This window comes from Diadema setosum, chromosome 11 (assembly GCF_964275005.1).
Source record: "Diadema setosum chromosome 11, eeDiaSeto1, whole genome shotgun sequence".
NCBI classification, from domain to species: Eukaryota; Metazoa; Echinodermata; class Echinoidea; order Diadematoida; family Diadematidae; genus Diadema; species Diadema setosum.
This window is the reverse complement of record NC_092695.1, coordinates 23472994-23488491: the sequence shown is the minus strand read 5'-3', so window position 1 is coordinate 23488491 and position 15498 is coordinate 23472994. Positions and strand designations below refer to the sequence as shown.

The following is a 15498-nucleotide window of genomic DNA, read 5'->3' as shown; positions in this document are numbered from 1 at the left end:
CTTACAATTTTTGTTCCTTTACAGACAAATTTTAACTGATGTGGAACTTTTCTTCTGACCATGCATCACTTGTATCACTTGTAGTCAAGTAGGCTTTTTTTTTTTTTTTTTGGCCATGTGTGAACAGTCGTGAATAAAATTGATTTTTGAATTGCAATACATGACCAATACTGCATGTGTGTGTGAAATGGCCTTTTAGAACAAGAAGGCGGAAAATAGTGACCTCACATGACCCCTCTCCTCCCCCCTCCCATGACATCCCAGGTGGCTCCCGTCTTCCTAATTCTAGGGTGACAGAGGCTCCCACCTGTAGCTCACTTTTACACCTTTTTCTTTCAACAGGCAACTTCGATTTCTCCATCATTAATATTGTTTTTTTCCCCACATATTCTCATGATTGCAATCATTAGATCATGGGGGGGGGGGGGGGGGGGAGTCTTTGAGATCTGTTTCATGTCCAAATGGTGTGTATCTCTGACTCAACTTTTCCTGCCAAACCTGCTACCATTATCTTGTATGGAAACAAGCTCTGCATGTCTGTAACAGCATGTGCCATGTCACGTCTGCATTCGTATCAAGCCTTGAGCAAGACCATTCATGTACACACTATAGACTGCTGAAGACGTATCTGATGTAAATGAGGGAGATAGGTTTGCAGTATCATCATGTGTCTGTAGTCCTTGAAAGGACTATTTGGTGAAAGAGGACCGCACAATACTACTAAAATGTTTTTAGGAAATGCAAATACAAAAAATGTACTTGATACTGTGCTTAAAATTTACTGCCTAAGACAAAAAAAAAAATAAATTGCACTGATTGCAACATCCTCCATCACATGATGTATGGATCTGACTCAACTGTGAACTAATAGCTTAAATTCAGAAGAGACTAAAAACTGAGAAACAAAAACAAAAACAAAACAAAAATTATACCGACTAATTACACCCTGGATGATACAAGGTTATATCTGGGAAAATTGAGGGTTGTCGTAGTTTCGCTTTTGTTTTTGTTTTCCAGGTCAGTTGTACTTCCTGTTGTATTTTTTTTTTTTTTTTTTTTTTTGTAACAGGGCCAGGTTCATCTCCCTCCCCATCCCCACCCCCACAAAAGATAAAACAATGAAATAACAAACAAAATACACTATAAACTATAACTATAAAAAAAGTTTTTCTTGAAGATTATGCCTTCAAAGCATATACGGGATCATGGCCTATAGTGTGACTTTTTAGCAATATTAATTGCTATGTTTTACATCAAAATGCAACACATGATTACATCAGCTCTGTCGTATAATCTCTTAAATGAATCTTGATTAAATATTTCATTTTACATATGTTGAAAGCATATATTTTCTATGTCAGTCAGTTTGGATGTGAAGTCCTTATCTAGATTCTAATTCACCTTGATTGATACGTAAATGAATGGTTGATTAACTGGAAAAAATAAATGAGGGAATATATGAATGACTAGATGCATGAATGAATGAATGAATGAATAAATAAATAAATAAATAAAAAATGAAAGAATGCCTGTCAATACCAACATTAACAAGTGGGTGACTATGACATAAAAATCATGTCATACCTTATATAATCTCATATGACTATGAGTTATCAGTCATTTGATGGGACAGATTGCAGATGTGATCACATCATTGAGCCAACAGCCTGTTTCCTGGATGAAACATCATTTAAGCAGCTTTAGAAAAACAATGTGGCACAAGTATTTTCAGTATTTGTTTCTCATTAGCACGAAGTGTATATAAATGTGTAAAAGAAGTATATGACTGTTTTTGGAGTGATTTTTTTGCACTTAAAATTCCATACTTACAGATACATCTCACTGCTGCAATAAAATGTATTTTTCCTTCATAATGCATACCGAACATCTATTTTGATCGACTGATCAAAGTTGGAGTAACTGCTACCTGCTGATACTTTCTTCAACATTAAGGAGAAATGATGCAATCAATGAGATCAAGGCTATGAAACATTATTCACATGCTGTTTTGTAAATAGTTCAGCCACCTGTTCCTAAAGGTGATGTTTCGGAGCCAAACTTTCATACTACATGATACCTCAAACGCCCTCTTCGTACAAAAAAAAAAAAAAAAAAAAAATCCCTTTAAGCAAGCGACAACATGGGGAGGTGAACTCTTGCGCCCCTTGGGTGACCCCATAAATTTGTTTCCACCTGAAACTCGTAAAAACAGAGCCAAAATCATATCAATTTTTTATTAGTCTATTGGCAAGGAACATGGCCTGGGAATAGTTTAACCCTGAATCTGTACTTGGGTTTGTTATCATTACTTACAGTTTAACCTTCTCTTCCTTAAACTTGTAATTATTGTTTTTAGGGGTACACTTTGGAAAAGTGATTGAAGAAATATTGAGGCGGGAGGGTAAAAGGGGTTTGAGATATTGCACCATAAGAACAGGTCATATTTGAAATGTTATTTGAAAGTTTATGCATCAGAGCAGAAAATTTGATAATATATCTTTCTTTCATTTCTTTCTTTTGTGTGCGTGTGTGTGGGGGGGGGGAGGCACTGATACAATTATATCCAATACAAATTCATTTGCAGTTAATTCAATTTATTGTTTAATCACATGATTTGTTGTTGTTGTTGTTGTCCTAACTACTCAGATCAGGTTGAGGGGTATATTAGTTTTTATATCTCAAGTTTGATTTCAAAGGTAAAATTTGTATGCAATACAACCTCATTTAGTCATATTTAATCTATATATACATCTTTGTCAACTATAGTCATTAACTGAAGTTACTGTAGACGCTGAGCATTTCACACAAGTTCATTTTTTTGTGTGTGAATTTCCTAAGTCACAAAATTTGAGAATCTAACAACTCGCCCTAATAGTGCCCTTTAGTTAAACGAGTATGAAATATGTGACCGTTGCACTTACATGTACATGCAACATCGGCAGGCAGCAGCTGCTCACAATGGCTAGCCTACTACATTTGTATATGGGCACATGCACGCTTAAATGTTGAGTGTATGCAAGCAGTATGTTATTCACATTCCCATCACGAATTCAGCTGCGCGCTAAATTGTCTTACAACTCCCGATTCACAAAATATTATGCTTGCAAGATATTTGGCATCTACTGCACACTTTGAAAATTAAATTGATGTATAATTGGGCAGTTAATGCTTGTTCCTGACTGTAAACAAACAAAAAGAAGACTGAGTAGTCAGTATCACGCATTTCTACAATATAACTGAAAACATCACATAGGCAACCTGTTTTATGTTTGTTTGTTTTTCTCTCTGTAGATTAATGTTAGTACAGTTAGTATCGAAATTATGAGCAGCTAAACAATTTTAAAAACATGTTGCTGATATACAGTAGGAATGCATCATCACTTTGTTGTACAGTAAAGGTGATCCATGGATATTGCTTGGCCTCAAAGCCCAAACTTAAATTACCAATAACATTATTGAGCTTAAAAATTGTTGAATTATGATACCCTTTCTTAAATTTTCCCCAGTAACATGTCTTCATGTATAAAAAAGTAAGACTTCTCTGTATTTCATCTTAATTACATACAAAATCTGCTAATCATTGATTTTTCATTAAGTCTTCTTAATATTAGAGTTGCCTGAAATCAAATCCATTATGTAGGATCAGGTTCAGTGTCTTCCAGTTGAGCTGCCCTAGTCTTCATCCCTCCAATAATGACAATAATTTCAGACAATTGTTTGTCTTCTACTAAAAACATTTTCAAAAAAATAAAGTGGTGAAATATGACTGTGGCCATTACAACGTGATAGATTGGAACTTGACTTGCGCCATCGCAATGTAAAACAATGCGATTGAGGGGGCAGAGAAGATTATTTTGCATGTCAACCATGGCCATTAGTGGCAAGAAGGATTGAGATATGGCATGTCGGTCAAAGGTCAGACACTGTGCCAGTTTGGGACGGCGAAGATAAATTGATGAGTAGTTAGCAACTCATTGTGAAGCACAGTGACAACATCAACAAAATCGGGGCTACTGTAAGAGTGGGTAGTTTCTCGCGAGTAATTTTTTGCGCTCTGCTGGGTAAGATGAAGTTCGCATGTTTTTAGTTCCGTGGAATCAGGACATTAAGTACCGGAAACATAAGTCATGGAAAAATATTTGTGTCCTTTTATTTTTGCGCTAGTTTCTGGTTGCTCAAAATGTGTGAAAATTTCCACACCGCAAAAATTTCCACTTTTACAGTATTGCAGTGTCTTCTTTTAGCATCCTACTGTCAAAGTGGATATTTTCGCGCTCAACCATGTAAGAAGAGTTTCGCATGTTTTCAATTACGCGAAATCAAGACTTCAACTACTGCAACATATAATGCAGGCAAAAATATCCATGTGCTTTTATTTTCGCGCTAGTTTCTGGTTGCGCAAAATGCATGAAAATTTCAACTCCATGAAAATTTCTGCTATTACAGTAAGTGTTTAACCTTTGCTTTAAAAAACAATAGAGCAAAGCATCAATGTTAAATAACAATATCAAGAAGAACATACAATTCGAATTCATTCCTTAAAAAATCCTAAGCTGGAGTTAAACTCTATTAGCAATCACCGTTACCATTACCATCAGAAGAAGAATCAAATAAGAATGGTAGGATATTTACTGAATTAATCACATGAAAAAAAAAAAGTATTATGATGACATTTATTTACTGCATCCTCCACACCCATATGTATGTATTTTGGGGCTACCCGTAATACTGCCACAATCAACTTACTTATGACAGTCTCACTCTCTGCATTAATCAAATTGTATTTATCTTACCATAAAAGGTTTTGTATTGAATATATCTACATACACTGTATTATTTGTTTTGTTTATTGCCTGATCACTTCTTCATGACAGCACAGAGAAACGCATACCAATAAAACACTGAACATAAAATATCTGGATACAGTATAAATACAACAGTCTGAGGTTGAGATATCAACAATTTCTACCAAAACATGGTTTAATAGTTACCCTAGAAATCATGATATAACAGTCATACAATAGAACATTAAATAATACACATCCTACACTGTAAATCTCCGATACATATTTCATCAAGCTATCCCTTCACCTTCACCAACAACATGCACATCAGTTTGGGAACTCCCCCAGTGTTTTGAAACAGTTGATTCGTCATCACCAAGCAACGATGATATCAAAGCATTCCACAAAACCCACGCAATGACGCACAGTCACTCAAGAGGACCGGCGTATATAGTTCCAAAGGATTATGAACAACAAGCACAACAAACACTAAAGAAAGATGGCAGGAGAGAGAGCTGCTCACAGGAGGGAAACTCTGAACCCTTTCTGCCCAGGCCGGCAGGCTTCGAGTGTATCTTTGCCCAGACCCTAAGTCAATTAAGTCCATTGTCTGCCTGACAGTGTGGTGTGAGACTGGAGGAGGCGCCACAAAGGAGTATCACACCTACTTGCTAAACACTCTTAGAGCAGCTTCCCTCCTGACAACCAGGATGAAGTCAGCAGAGCGAGAGCGAGATACCGTAGATGGAGAAATGAATGTGAAAGGGGGTCAAGAGAAAGAAAGACAAAAGACAGGGATGGAAAGGAATAGATGGAGCGAGTTATGGCAGATGCTGATATTTCATTCGCTACGTTTAAATACAATACCAACACAGTAGACTTAGTACATATCTAGATCAGAGAACAAGGTGCAAGTTTTTGCATAATTCTCAATAACTACTCTCTAGAGAAATTAGCTGAGCACATTATTCCAATCATTTTCTGTCCTCATACTACAATGAACTACTTGAAATGGCTGATTACCATCAAACACACATTATATTGGGCCACCCTGCTTGCTGCGAGGACTGCATACTATAACTGGCTGCTAAGCAACATGCATGCTTGAAGATGCCTTCTTGGAAAAAAGAAATTGCTTACATAGATTCAAATGACTTAAGAGGATTGAATGAATTGCAGAACATATCTCACTGCATTCTATCAACAGTAAGCTAAGTCTCATTAAGAAAGACTCCATCAGTGATTTTCCTGCTTATTTTACATCTGTGTTACAGAAGACATTGAAAGATAGATCTTACTTCAAGTACAGTTGGAAGATGATTCACAATTTCATTTTTCAACATACTCAGATCAAATATGACACTCTGCTCAACACACATGTACTGCAGAGAAATATCTCCTGTAAATGACTTGATAATACAAGAAAGTCATTCAAAAATATGGCTTAATATCCTTCTAACATCATGATAGATGGCTCATATTAAAGTAAGATATTCATAGATGGGGCGTACCCTTGACAGCAAAGAAGATCAAAAGGTTGACCGACCACTGAGAGAAGAAAAAAGGGAAAATCAAGCACTCTGCATACGGGATGAAGAGTTTTTTGTTTGCACGGATCACTTTGTTGTCTTGAGTCATCGGTAAACAAGGAGAACCCCCCTCAATATTGACCATTGTCGTCCCCTCTGGTTGGGAGTTTTTAGTCGGTTTACTCTAACCCAAACCTGTTCGCCTCAAATCAGTGCCACACACTGTCATCTCCATCTCTGCTTGCCGAATTCATCCCCTCCCATCACTCCAACAAATCCCGTTATGATGATCGCTAAGAGGACATTCTTTCTCTTGTCTCTTTGTTGACTGTGCTAATTGGTTAACCACCACCACCAACATCCATGACCCCCCCCCCAAAAAAAAAAGAGTGTCTTGAACACTTATCCACTTCTCCTCTCTAAATCTTCCATTAGGTGGCCGACCTCTTAGAGATGCCGCTCCTTGAGTGGGCGACAATGATATCTCAACATCATCACCAATCTCAAACATGCCTCAGTGGCCTTTGTTGTTGCATAATACAAAGCACATCAAGGGGCTTTCACTTGCAGAAGTCTAAATTAGACCTCCTCACTGATTATGTATTGAATCAATCGGGAGTAAATCTCTTTTAGATACATTTTGCCCTCCATGAAGGTGGCTCATGTTTACACTTTCCCTCATCAAAAGGAAATGATGGTATAGACTGTTCAGATATAGAGCTAAAAACAACAGGGACAAAGATGCAATCCTCAGTCCTTGTGTCAAGCAGAGTTGATTAATTTGCGAACATCCTCTCCTTGATGCAGTCACTGGAGTCATTGTTTTAACCTTACACCCTCTCCTTCCGAATCCACAATGACAAGAAACTTACCAAACTAAAAACTTGGTGGTACATGTCAGGAAAAGAATTTCCCCTCTGCCTCAACTCTGGCTTTCCATCTTTTCTACATACATCCTCTTGTATAACTTTTCCTCAACAGAAAAAGAGCGAATCTAGTAGAGTTTTTGTTTTATTTTGTTCTGTTTTCTTATCTACAAAGATGCTTTCACGTTTTGAGACAGTAAATCCCATGCTGAATCACACATGGCACAGATGCTATTTCAGTCTAAATCTGGGTTTGATCGAATACAAAGCCTATTACGGGAGCTATTTGTCATGACTGCTTAGTGTCCAAACTCCTGCCTAACAAACATTTGTTGCTGAACAAAGCGAGACACGGCCCAGACGATGCTGATCTGAGATGCGGAGAGAGATATTCCTCTGGACATTGTCTAGTTTACTGCAGTATTCCACTTGACAGGGATTTGTAAATGCCTTTCCAACTTCATTACAGCTTTCGGAAGTCAGCATCTCGAAACGATTGGCCTAGGTAATCAATTCTGCGTTGCATCCTTGTAGCTACTCCAATCTTAATTGCTTGTTGTCCAGAATGATTCCAACCTGCTCATCTCAACCAATTAGCCATTTCATAACATTTATGGATGCACCACTTAATACGGCAACCAACAACAACAATTTGTGCTCCGGTCCACTGATGACAATTCCAAAAACTTTTTCCCTCTTTACAGACGAGCTATAGAACATACCCATGGAAAAGTTGCAAAAACAGTGAACAGGAAATGTCTAGATCCATAAAAGAGCATAATCTAATCCCAAAGTTAACAAAGAAAAAAGACACAAGGAAAGTAAATACACATAAATACTACAAGGGAAGAAGAAAGAGGAGTTTTGATTGATAAAAAAAGTTCAGACTTCTCATTTCGAAGAGTTTCGCATGAAACCGTCATCAGAGATTGATGGGGAAGGGAGGGGTAGGGAGGGGAGTTGAAAAGAGGAAACCCATTGCATGCTGAAGTGAAAGTAGCCATCATTCCTTGTTTTACCTTCCGTGCCAAAATAGAAAGAGCTTTGCTAATGTTGCCCGAACACTCTTGCTGAAGAAATATACACAGACCAAAAAAAAAAAAAGATTGTTTGACGTGAAGAAAGAGTCGACAGTGACAAGATGTAACAAAACGTGAATTGATGTGCTAGTATCCATCTCCGAAGAAAGACAAAAAGAGGAAAAAATTGAAGACATATGACTGCCATTAGGCAGTCCTCAGATGGAGGTGGGGTGCGAAAGAAACAGTTTCTGTCACCAACCATGACTGCAAGGTAAATAAGCTAGTACTGACAAACATATATCACCTGAACATATCCTGTAAGACACTTTAACCTGTGCTTCTAACTCCATTCCTAAAAGATTTTATGATATTTGTCCATGTAGAGTGAATGTTGTATTTTAAGGTGTTTGACATCACTAATTCTCTGACAGGTGAGTGTGTGTGTATTTTTTTTTTTGTGTGTGTAGCTTTTAGATTAGGAGTAAACTCTTCCTCAAAACTTTGACATCCCTTACCCTTATGGTAAAATCACAAACCTACGCAAACATTTTTCAAAAATCTGGAATATTTTGTAACATTTAGGCCTTGCAGCAAGCTGGCAAATTGCTTCATTTCATAGCTTGTGCAACATCAGAGGAGCAGGCAAGTGAAAATCTTTCAATTCACATGTACAGCCTTTGCCCGCTGATAAACAGTAGCTGAGAATAACCAATGTCATTCATGGAATGCTTTCCTACAAACTCTCCACTTCACAAGCAGAAGACAGAATCAGAGTGTTGTGAAGGTACAGTGATACATGCATCCATTGCAAATATTTGGCACCGTTTTGGATTGAGTTTGAAAACAGCAACTGTCTGTTAACATGAAAAAAAGACCACTGCAACACTCAATTGACCAGGAAATACCAGTTGTTGTTGTTGTTTTTTTCCATCCATCTTCAAGGCCTGGTAATGCACCTACTCCCACAGGGCAAAATTGACACTTATCAAACAGGGAACAACATACAAAATATTACATTATATAAAATGCACTATACCAGATTAAAAGTACCATTAATGCATTTAATCAATTAGAACATAAATTGATTTCACAAAGGCAAAGGGCAGACATGGCAAAGAATTATATGAGTGCTGAATCGATGGGCATTTGGAGTGCATGTAGTCAAGAATGGAGAAAACACCATTTTTGTTGCAATATTATGAGGTGTAGTGATAACATCAATTCCCATATTGAACAAATTTATGCTTATATTGCACCTCTGAGCCCTGCAGTGAAAGCAGTATCTATCACTGAATTCTAATCCAACTGATTAAAAAGTCATGTCAAGAATACGTCATGTTCTGTAACTACTGTAACTTTACATCTACTCAAGACAGTAACATATTCAAAGATCATTTTTAGGTTTTAATCTCTCATCTTTGGCAGAAGCAAGTCAGCGGCATGTATCATTTCCTTTATTTTGCTCATGCTGACTAGCTAACAGGAATTCTATGCAAAAATTTAACATTCCAAAATCTACATTTTTTTTTTTTACTGAATTGCCTTACAACGACATGAATAAGCACTGAATTGATCACAAATTTAGTAGTAGCCATGTTAAAAAAAAATAATAATAATATGGGCCTCTGTACACAAGAAGGATTTGAACCTACCACCTCCTGATCACCACACAGGCATCTTATTTATGTCAATTTAAGTAAATTGCTGTAAAAATGTTGTTTGTCATTTCATGGTTTGAATAGTTTGACTGTTTACATTCATTGTGTCATACCTCAGAATTAATCACTAAATTGAACTGTTATTACATAAAGTGATTCCCTTAGCTTCCTTAATGGTATGTCATTAGAATATGGCTGAGTCATTAATTCCCCTCTGACCTTACTGCACGCAATAAAGCATCTAATGAATGAATTGCACAGTCAATCTGCTATTCAGTACCAGGACTCAACAAAGTTTAGTCAAATACTTCTAACACTAAATGCAACAATGAAACTTCAAACTTCAATCATTTATCAGGGGATTTCTAATTAAGCAATGCACAGAGTGCTATGAAGAGAAATGACGAAGAGAAATAATGTGATATAAAAATTAATCATTCCATTGATTAGGCTATCATATCAGCTGTCAAAGTCTTATAATGTCAAATTTCACACACTAGTAGCAGAGGATGAAGAGCGTCCACAGAGACAGTCCACTGCTGTCCAGCTTCCCTGCAGGTACTGCACGTACACACACCAAGATGACGCTCCTGCGAGGCAATTAGTCCCATCAATTTATGACCGATGACTGAGTGACCTATTTGAAGCTCCATCTCCCTCTTTCTCATTATCTTCCACACATACCGACGAAAAAAAAAAAGAAAAAGCAAAAAGAAAGAGCATCCCCAGAGAAACACTTGATGGCTCCAGCATCTTAAACGACATTTCAGAGAGCATAGAATGTCACATCTCTTGGTAGCCAGAGGGAGAGGATGAAAGAGATAGAAAATACGAGACAAAGAAGAAAGGGGGAGAAAGAGATTAGGCAGATTACAAATGAATATTGTCTTGTACTTGCTGAGACGTCTAATGATCCTGCCACACTCGATTAGATGGACTCCTCATCACTGGAACCATTTACACGCCATCGTCCGGCACGTGCAAACGTAGCATGCGCTGTGACACCGCGCTCCTTCTCAGTCTTGTAGAATGAGATAGGACAGTAGCAAACGAGATGACATTCATCCTGCTGTGACAAGAAGGAGGGCGGATTTGACTCTACCGAGGACGCCGGAGGTGGGGGGGGGGGGGAGGGTGTGGCATGCAGAACAAGTTTTGTTTAATTTATAAGCCCTAATTGCCATGCTGCTTATCCATTTGTCAAATTAGATGGCTGGGTATTTGAAAACTACTCAAGCTGGAAAACAGATATGGTCAAGGGTAGTATCAAAACTACGCCAGAGACATTGGCATAAACTTGGTTCACATACAAACTTTCTGCCAGTCACATAAAAGGATTCTTTTGATGTGTCTTTTCAAATATATCCAGAATACCACATCATGCTTCATCTATTTCATCAATTGTAACATACCACTCCCTCTACTGTTTGCACAGTGGTGACTCTTGTCTATGAATTTTTCAGCAAACACAATGGATGACAGAATGTGGATGACAGTACTTATGGAAGAGACATACTTATGTGAGTCTAGTTTTATGTCATGTCCAAGGTATCAGTAAAAGTTTGTACTGCGATGAAATATGTGACACTTCAAATTAGAAAGCTGTGACATCATTTAAGAAGGCTCAATTCCTTACATTACAAAGACTGATGCAGCTCCATTATGGAAGCTGTGAGTCATTTTTTCTTCTCTCTCTCTCTCCCTCTGTTTTTAAACTACAATTCATAGTTTGTTCATAGAAACAGAGTGCAATGTTCAGTCCGGAACTTCATGAATTAATGCCTCATCACCATGACAACCCGCTAGGAATTGAATGTCTGTGACTTGACAGATGCTAAATCAGGATCCACTTGATAGGGTCATGGTGCGATGTTGTTGCGATACCTGTCTATATCTGGTGCCAAAGCTTTTGCATTTACGGTATAAAGCGACCTGGAGCACATGCATGACAGAACGTAGACCTCTTATAAATCAACTAGAAGACACACTCAAACATGGGGTCTAGACAGCCGCGACCTAAATTTAGATCCTCCCTGATGGCACGATGATTTTTCCTCCACGTCCTTAACTATTTATTTTGGTTTGATAAATATGGAGTCAGGCGATGTCATGGGAGAGAGATACGAGGAGTATCTACATGGGGCTCGCAACCATGCTACAAGTGTTACCATGCTAGTAGCCTCTATTCATTGAGTTCTCACATCCCCTTGGTCATCTCATTGACTTTTTCTCTTATTGGTGAGGGGTATTCAGGTGAAAACCTTCGCCCCTCTAACACCCCCCTCACGTGATCTCATGAAAGAATGCCATAAGGGGACGGATGGGATACCTATCACACTTCCGAAATCTGGAGAAAAAGAAATGGGTAACATCCTAACAGGGAGAAAATTTGATTTGGCCTGCATTTGGCACAACAAATTACTGCTGTGAAAGAGAATGAAAGACCTCCCCCAAAAGAATTTGGAGTTGGTTTGAAAATATTTATATTAATATCATATCAAAACATCATCTCCCAGATTTCACTTGACCTTTCATTTTCAGGTAATATTAACGTGATCTTTTTCTTTTCTTTTTTTAGCCTTTCTGGCAAATTCCAGGGCATGAAATAGCTAGTACAGAAATATATCAAAGTCATGTATAATTCTATTGCTTTTTTTCCATCTCTTTACTAATAGAATAGGAATTTATCCATTTTTTAGTTATGACTATGCCCAATACCCTGTTTCAAGATGATAACTGCCAATCCACCAGAAGCCTCCTACAGCCTTGCCAATATGCTATCACATTCATTTTATTCATGTGTCATTCTTTGCTAGAAAAGAAAACAAATCGGGTGACTTCAATATTCCAGCAACAGATCATGGGAAATGAAACTAAGTTACTGTAATGCAGCAATGTTGTAACACAATCTACCCATAACCACTTGGGAATAGCATGTATCACAAAAGAGTAGGCGTTTGCACTGCTGAAGAAGCAGTGATTTTCATGTTTGCTATCTAGTCATCTAGTTGCATTTCAACCAATAAGCACCTTGGTTACATCAACGGTGTTTGCAAAAAAAAGAGTGACAACTCACCTGACTGGACATGTCTTCTTATACTTCATTCAGGCTATACTTTTGCTTTGATTTTACTCATTCCAACTCTACACAAATACCATCTTTAAATCAATGTTTTTTAATATGCCGTGTTTGCATATGTATGAATGCTGTGATGCAGTGCTACATGACTGGCTTTGAAAAGGTACTCCATGAGCGCTTGTGCTTTGGTATATATGTTACAACATACGTTGTGGCATTTTCAAAGTGAAAATAGGTGCAAACACAAAGATGTGTATTTAATGCAAGCACAGTTCTCAGTGGCATCATGTCTGTTTGTTTGTTTGTTTGTTTGTTTGTTTGTTTGTTTGTTTTTAAAGGCCCAAATTACTATCCATTGACCTGTTTCTGATGATGACCACAGAAGGTCATGTTCATTGGGTTACAAAAATGAGATGACTGTGCGCTTTTGGATCCTGGTCCTGATCTCTGATCAATGTGTTGCAGGTCTTGATCATTGCTCAAGAACAAGTTTTCAGAGCAAGAGAGATCATGGAGTGTTTGTGTCCCGGGAAGGATCAGCTTTGAGTAGAGAGACTTACGTCTGGGGTTCTCCTCCGTGACCGACTCTAGGAAGTCCTGGGGTGTCATGTAGATCTGGCCATTGAACTCGCAGGAGGCAAAGGACTGGAAGCGATACTCCTTGTCCGACAGTGGGTACAGGGACAGATCCTCCGCCTGTTGTTGATATGGAGATAATGAGGAGAAATTGTGATCATGACTTTAATACCACTGATTCAAATAATCACATAGTTTTGAAGTTTGTTGATTGGATGACATTCTATTGCAGGTCTACAGTATATTCCAAACACACAAACACACAAACAAATTTTCTACAATTCTTGGAGCTGTTGCATAAAAATGAAGATAAAAAATGAGAAAAAAAAAAATCAAACATAAGTCTTTGAATACTCAATTCTGAGTCCCTGATACTTGACTTCTGTTATCTGACTTGGGTTTGATTGCATCTATTCATGCAACAGGGCCCTGGTGCATTATGGTGATGCTCTTGACAGTACACTATCTCCGTCAATTTCAGCCAACCCTTTCAAGTTACTGTAAGTCCATTTTGTGTCAAGACCTCTAAAGATGCTTTACAACTGAGCTTTGATATCACATGTAGTAGAAACTTAGGGAAAAGAAACAAACATGGCATTAAATATGAACATTAAATCCTCATTCAAATTTGCATTGAATTTGCAGACAATGCTCACAGCAGCCATATTCAGGAGACATTACAAAATGATGGCTAACATCCAAAACAAGTCATCCCTTCACTCAAAAAGAGCACTAAGCCGTCTGACTACAGGAACCTGGTGACTTTCCTTCAAGGTCTATGAAAAATTCAAAATGTAGGGAAGGGGTTAAGATGAAAAATCATGACATCCAAGATCAGGAATCTGTCTAATATGTGGAATGAATTCAAAGTATTTGCGATGTTTTGCAGATGTTAAGCGGCAAACGGCAGGAAATAATCATACATTGTGCGTTTGAATTTCTTCCCTTGGCCACATTTTTCCCGATCTCCTGCTGCTCGGCATTTAATTTCTAATTTTCAAAATCTGGCTAGAATTTGATGATCTGACATTGTGGCCTCACTATTCCTACAAGCACTTTCATTTGCTTTTTGCCTTTCCTGTCCCCCTCCCCCCCCCCCCCCCCCGCCCCAAATAATTTGTGGGCCTGCGGCAAAGAATGGAAAGCAATCACCCGATCCCTCTTCATATCATGCTCAGCAAAAGTAAATACAGGCTTACACGGTGTCACTGTTGATTATTTTTGTGGGCTATGGCTCTGAAATTGTCATGGAAAATCAACGATGAATTATGACGTGGTGCAATTGCTTAGCTCATTTTCGGTTTTATGTCCTCTCTTTTGGCCCCGGAGAGGAAGGAATGGGCTTAAAGGAAGAAAAAAAAAAGAGGGAGAGGCTCATGTTTGGACTAGATCGGTAAGTTCTAAAGGAGGCAGAAAGGAACCCGCAGATTGGTGTTGAAATGGGCCTGCTTGTTTGGATAGCCGATGGTACAGAATTGAAATCATCCTGAACAAGAATGAGCAATTTGCCCCCCCCCCCCCCATCTTTGTGGCTGAAGTTGCTTTCCAATTGCTTCTTTGGTCACTGTCCTGTAAAGTTATCTACAGTCTAGTAAAAGGCTTGTTGCCATGAATGTTAAAGACATTATTGTAGCCATCATGCAGTGGCTCAATTTCAGGAGATGCCAAACTTTGCTGACAAAGCTGTATGATGCTGTTTAAATAATTCATAAAATGATAATTTGAAAAAAAAAAAATATTCCAGCATACAAAACCTTTGAGAATCATAATCACAATGTCAGTATCAAGAAATCTATGATTAAGTATCACAATATTGACTATATCCATTACTGCATGGTTTATTCTGAAACTTAAATGGGGAAATAATGAGTGCAGTAAATCCTGTCACACAAAATGTTTTAGAGCATGTAGCATTGATTTTTGCCTTTTTTTTTTAAATAGCTTCACATCTACAAGAAAAGCATGTTCAAAAACAAAGAGTCAT

The 15498-nt window shown here is 38.0% G+C and overlaps 1 protein-coding gene across 1 annotated transcript in view; it reads right to left on the bottom strand.

Annotated features, from left to right (window-relative positions):
- LOC140234721 (calcium uptake protein 3, mitochondrial-like) overlaps positions 1-15498 on the bottom strand; it is a 233296-nt gene that overhangs the window by 87351 nt on the left and 130447 nt on the right. The window contains 1 exon segment of the mRNA XM_072314758.1: positions 13499-13634. Coding sequence (XP_072170859.1) covers positions 13499-13634 — 136 coding nt within the window.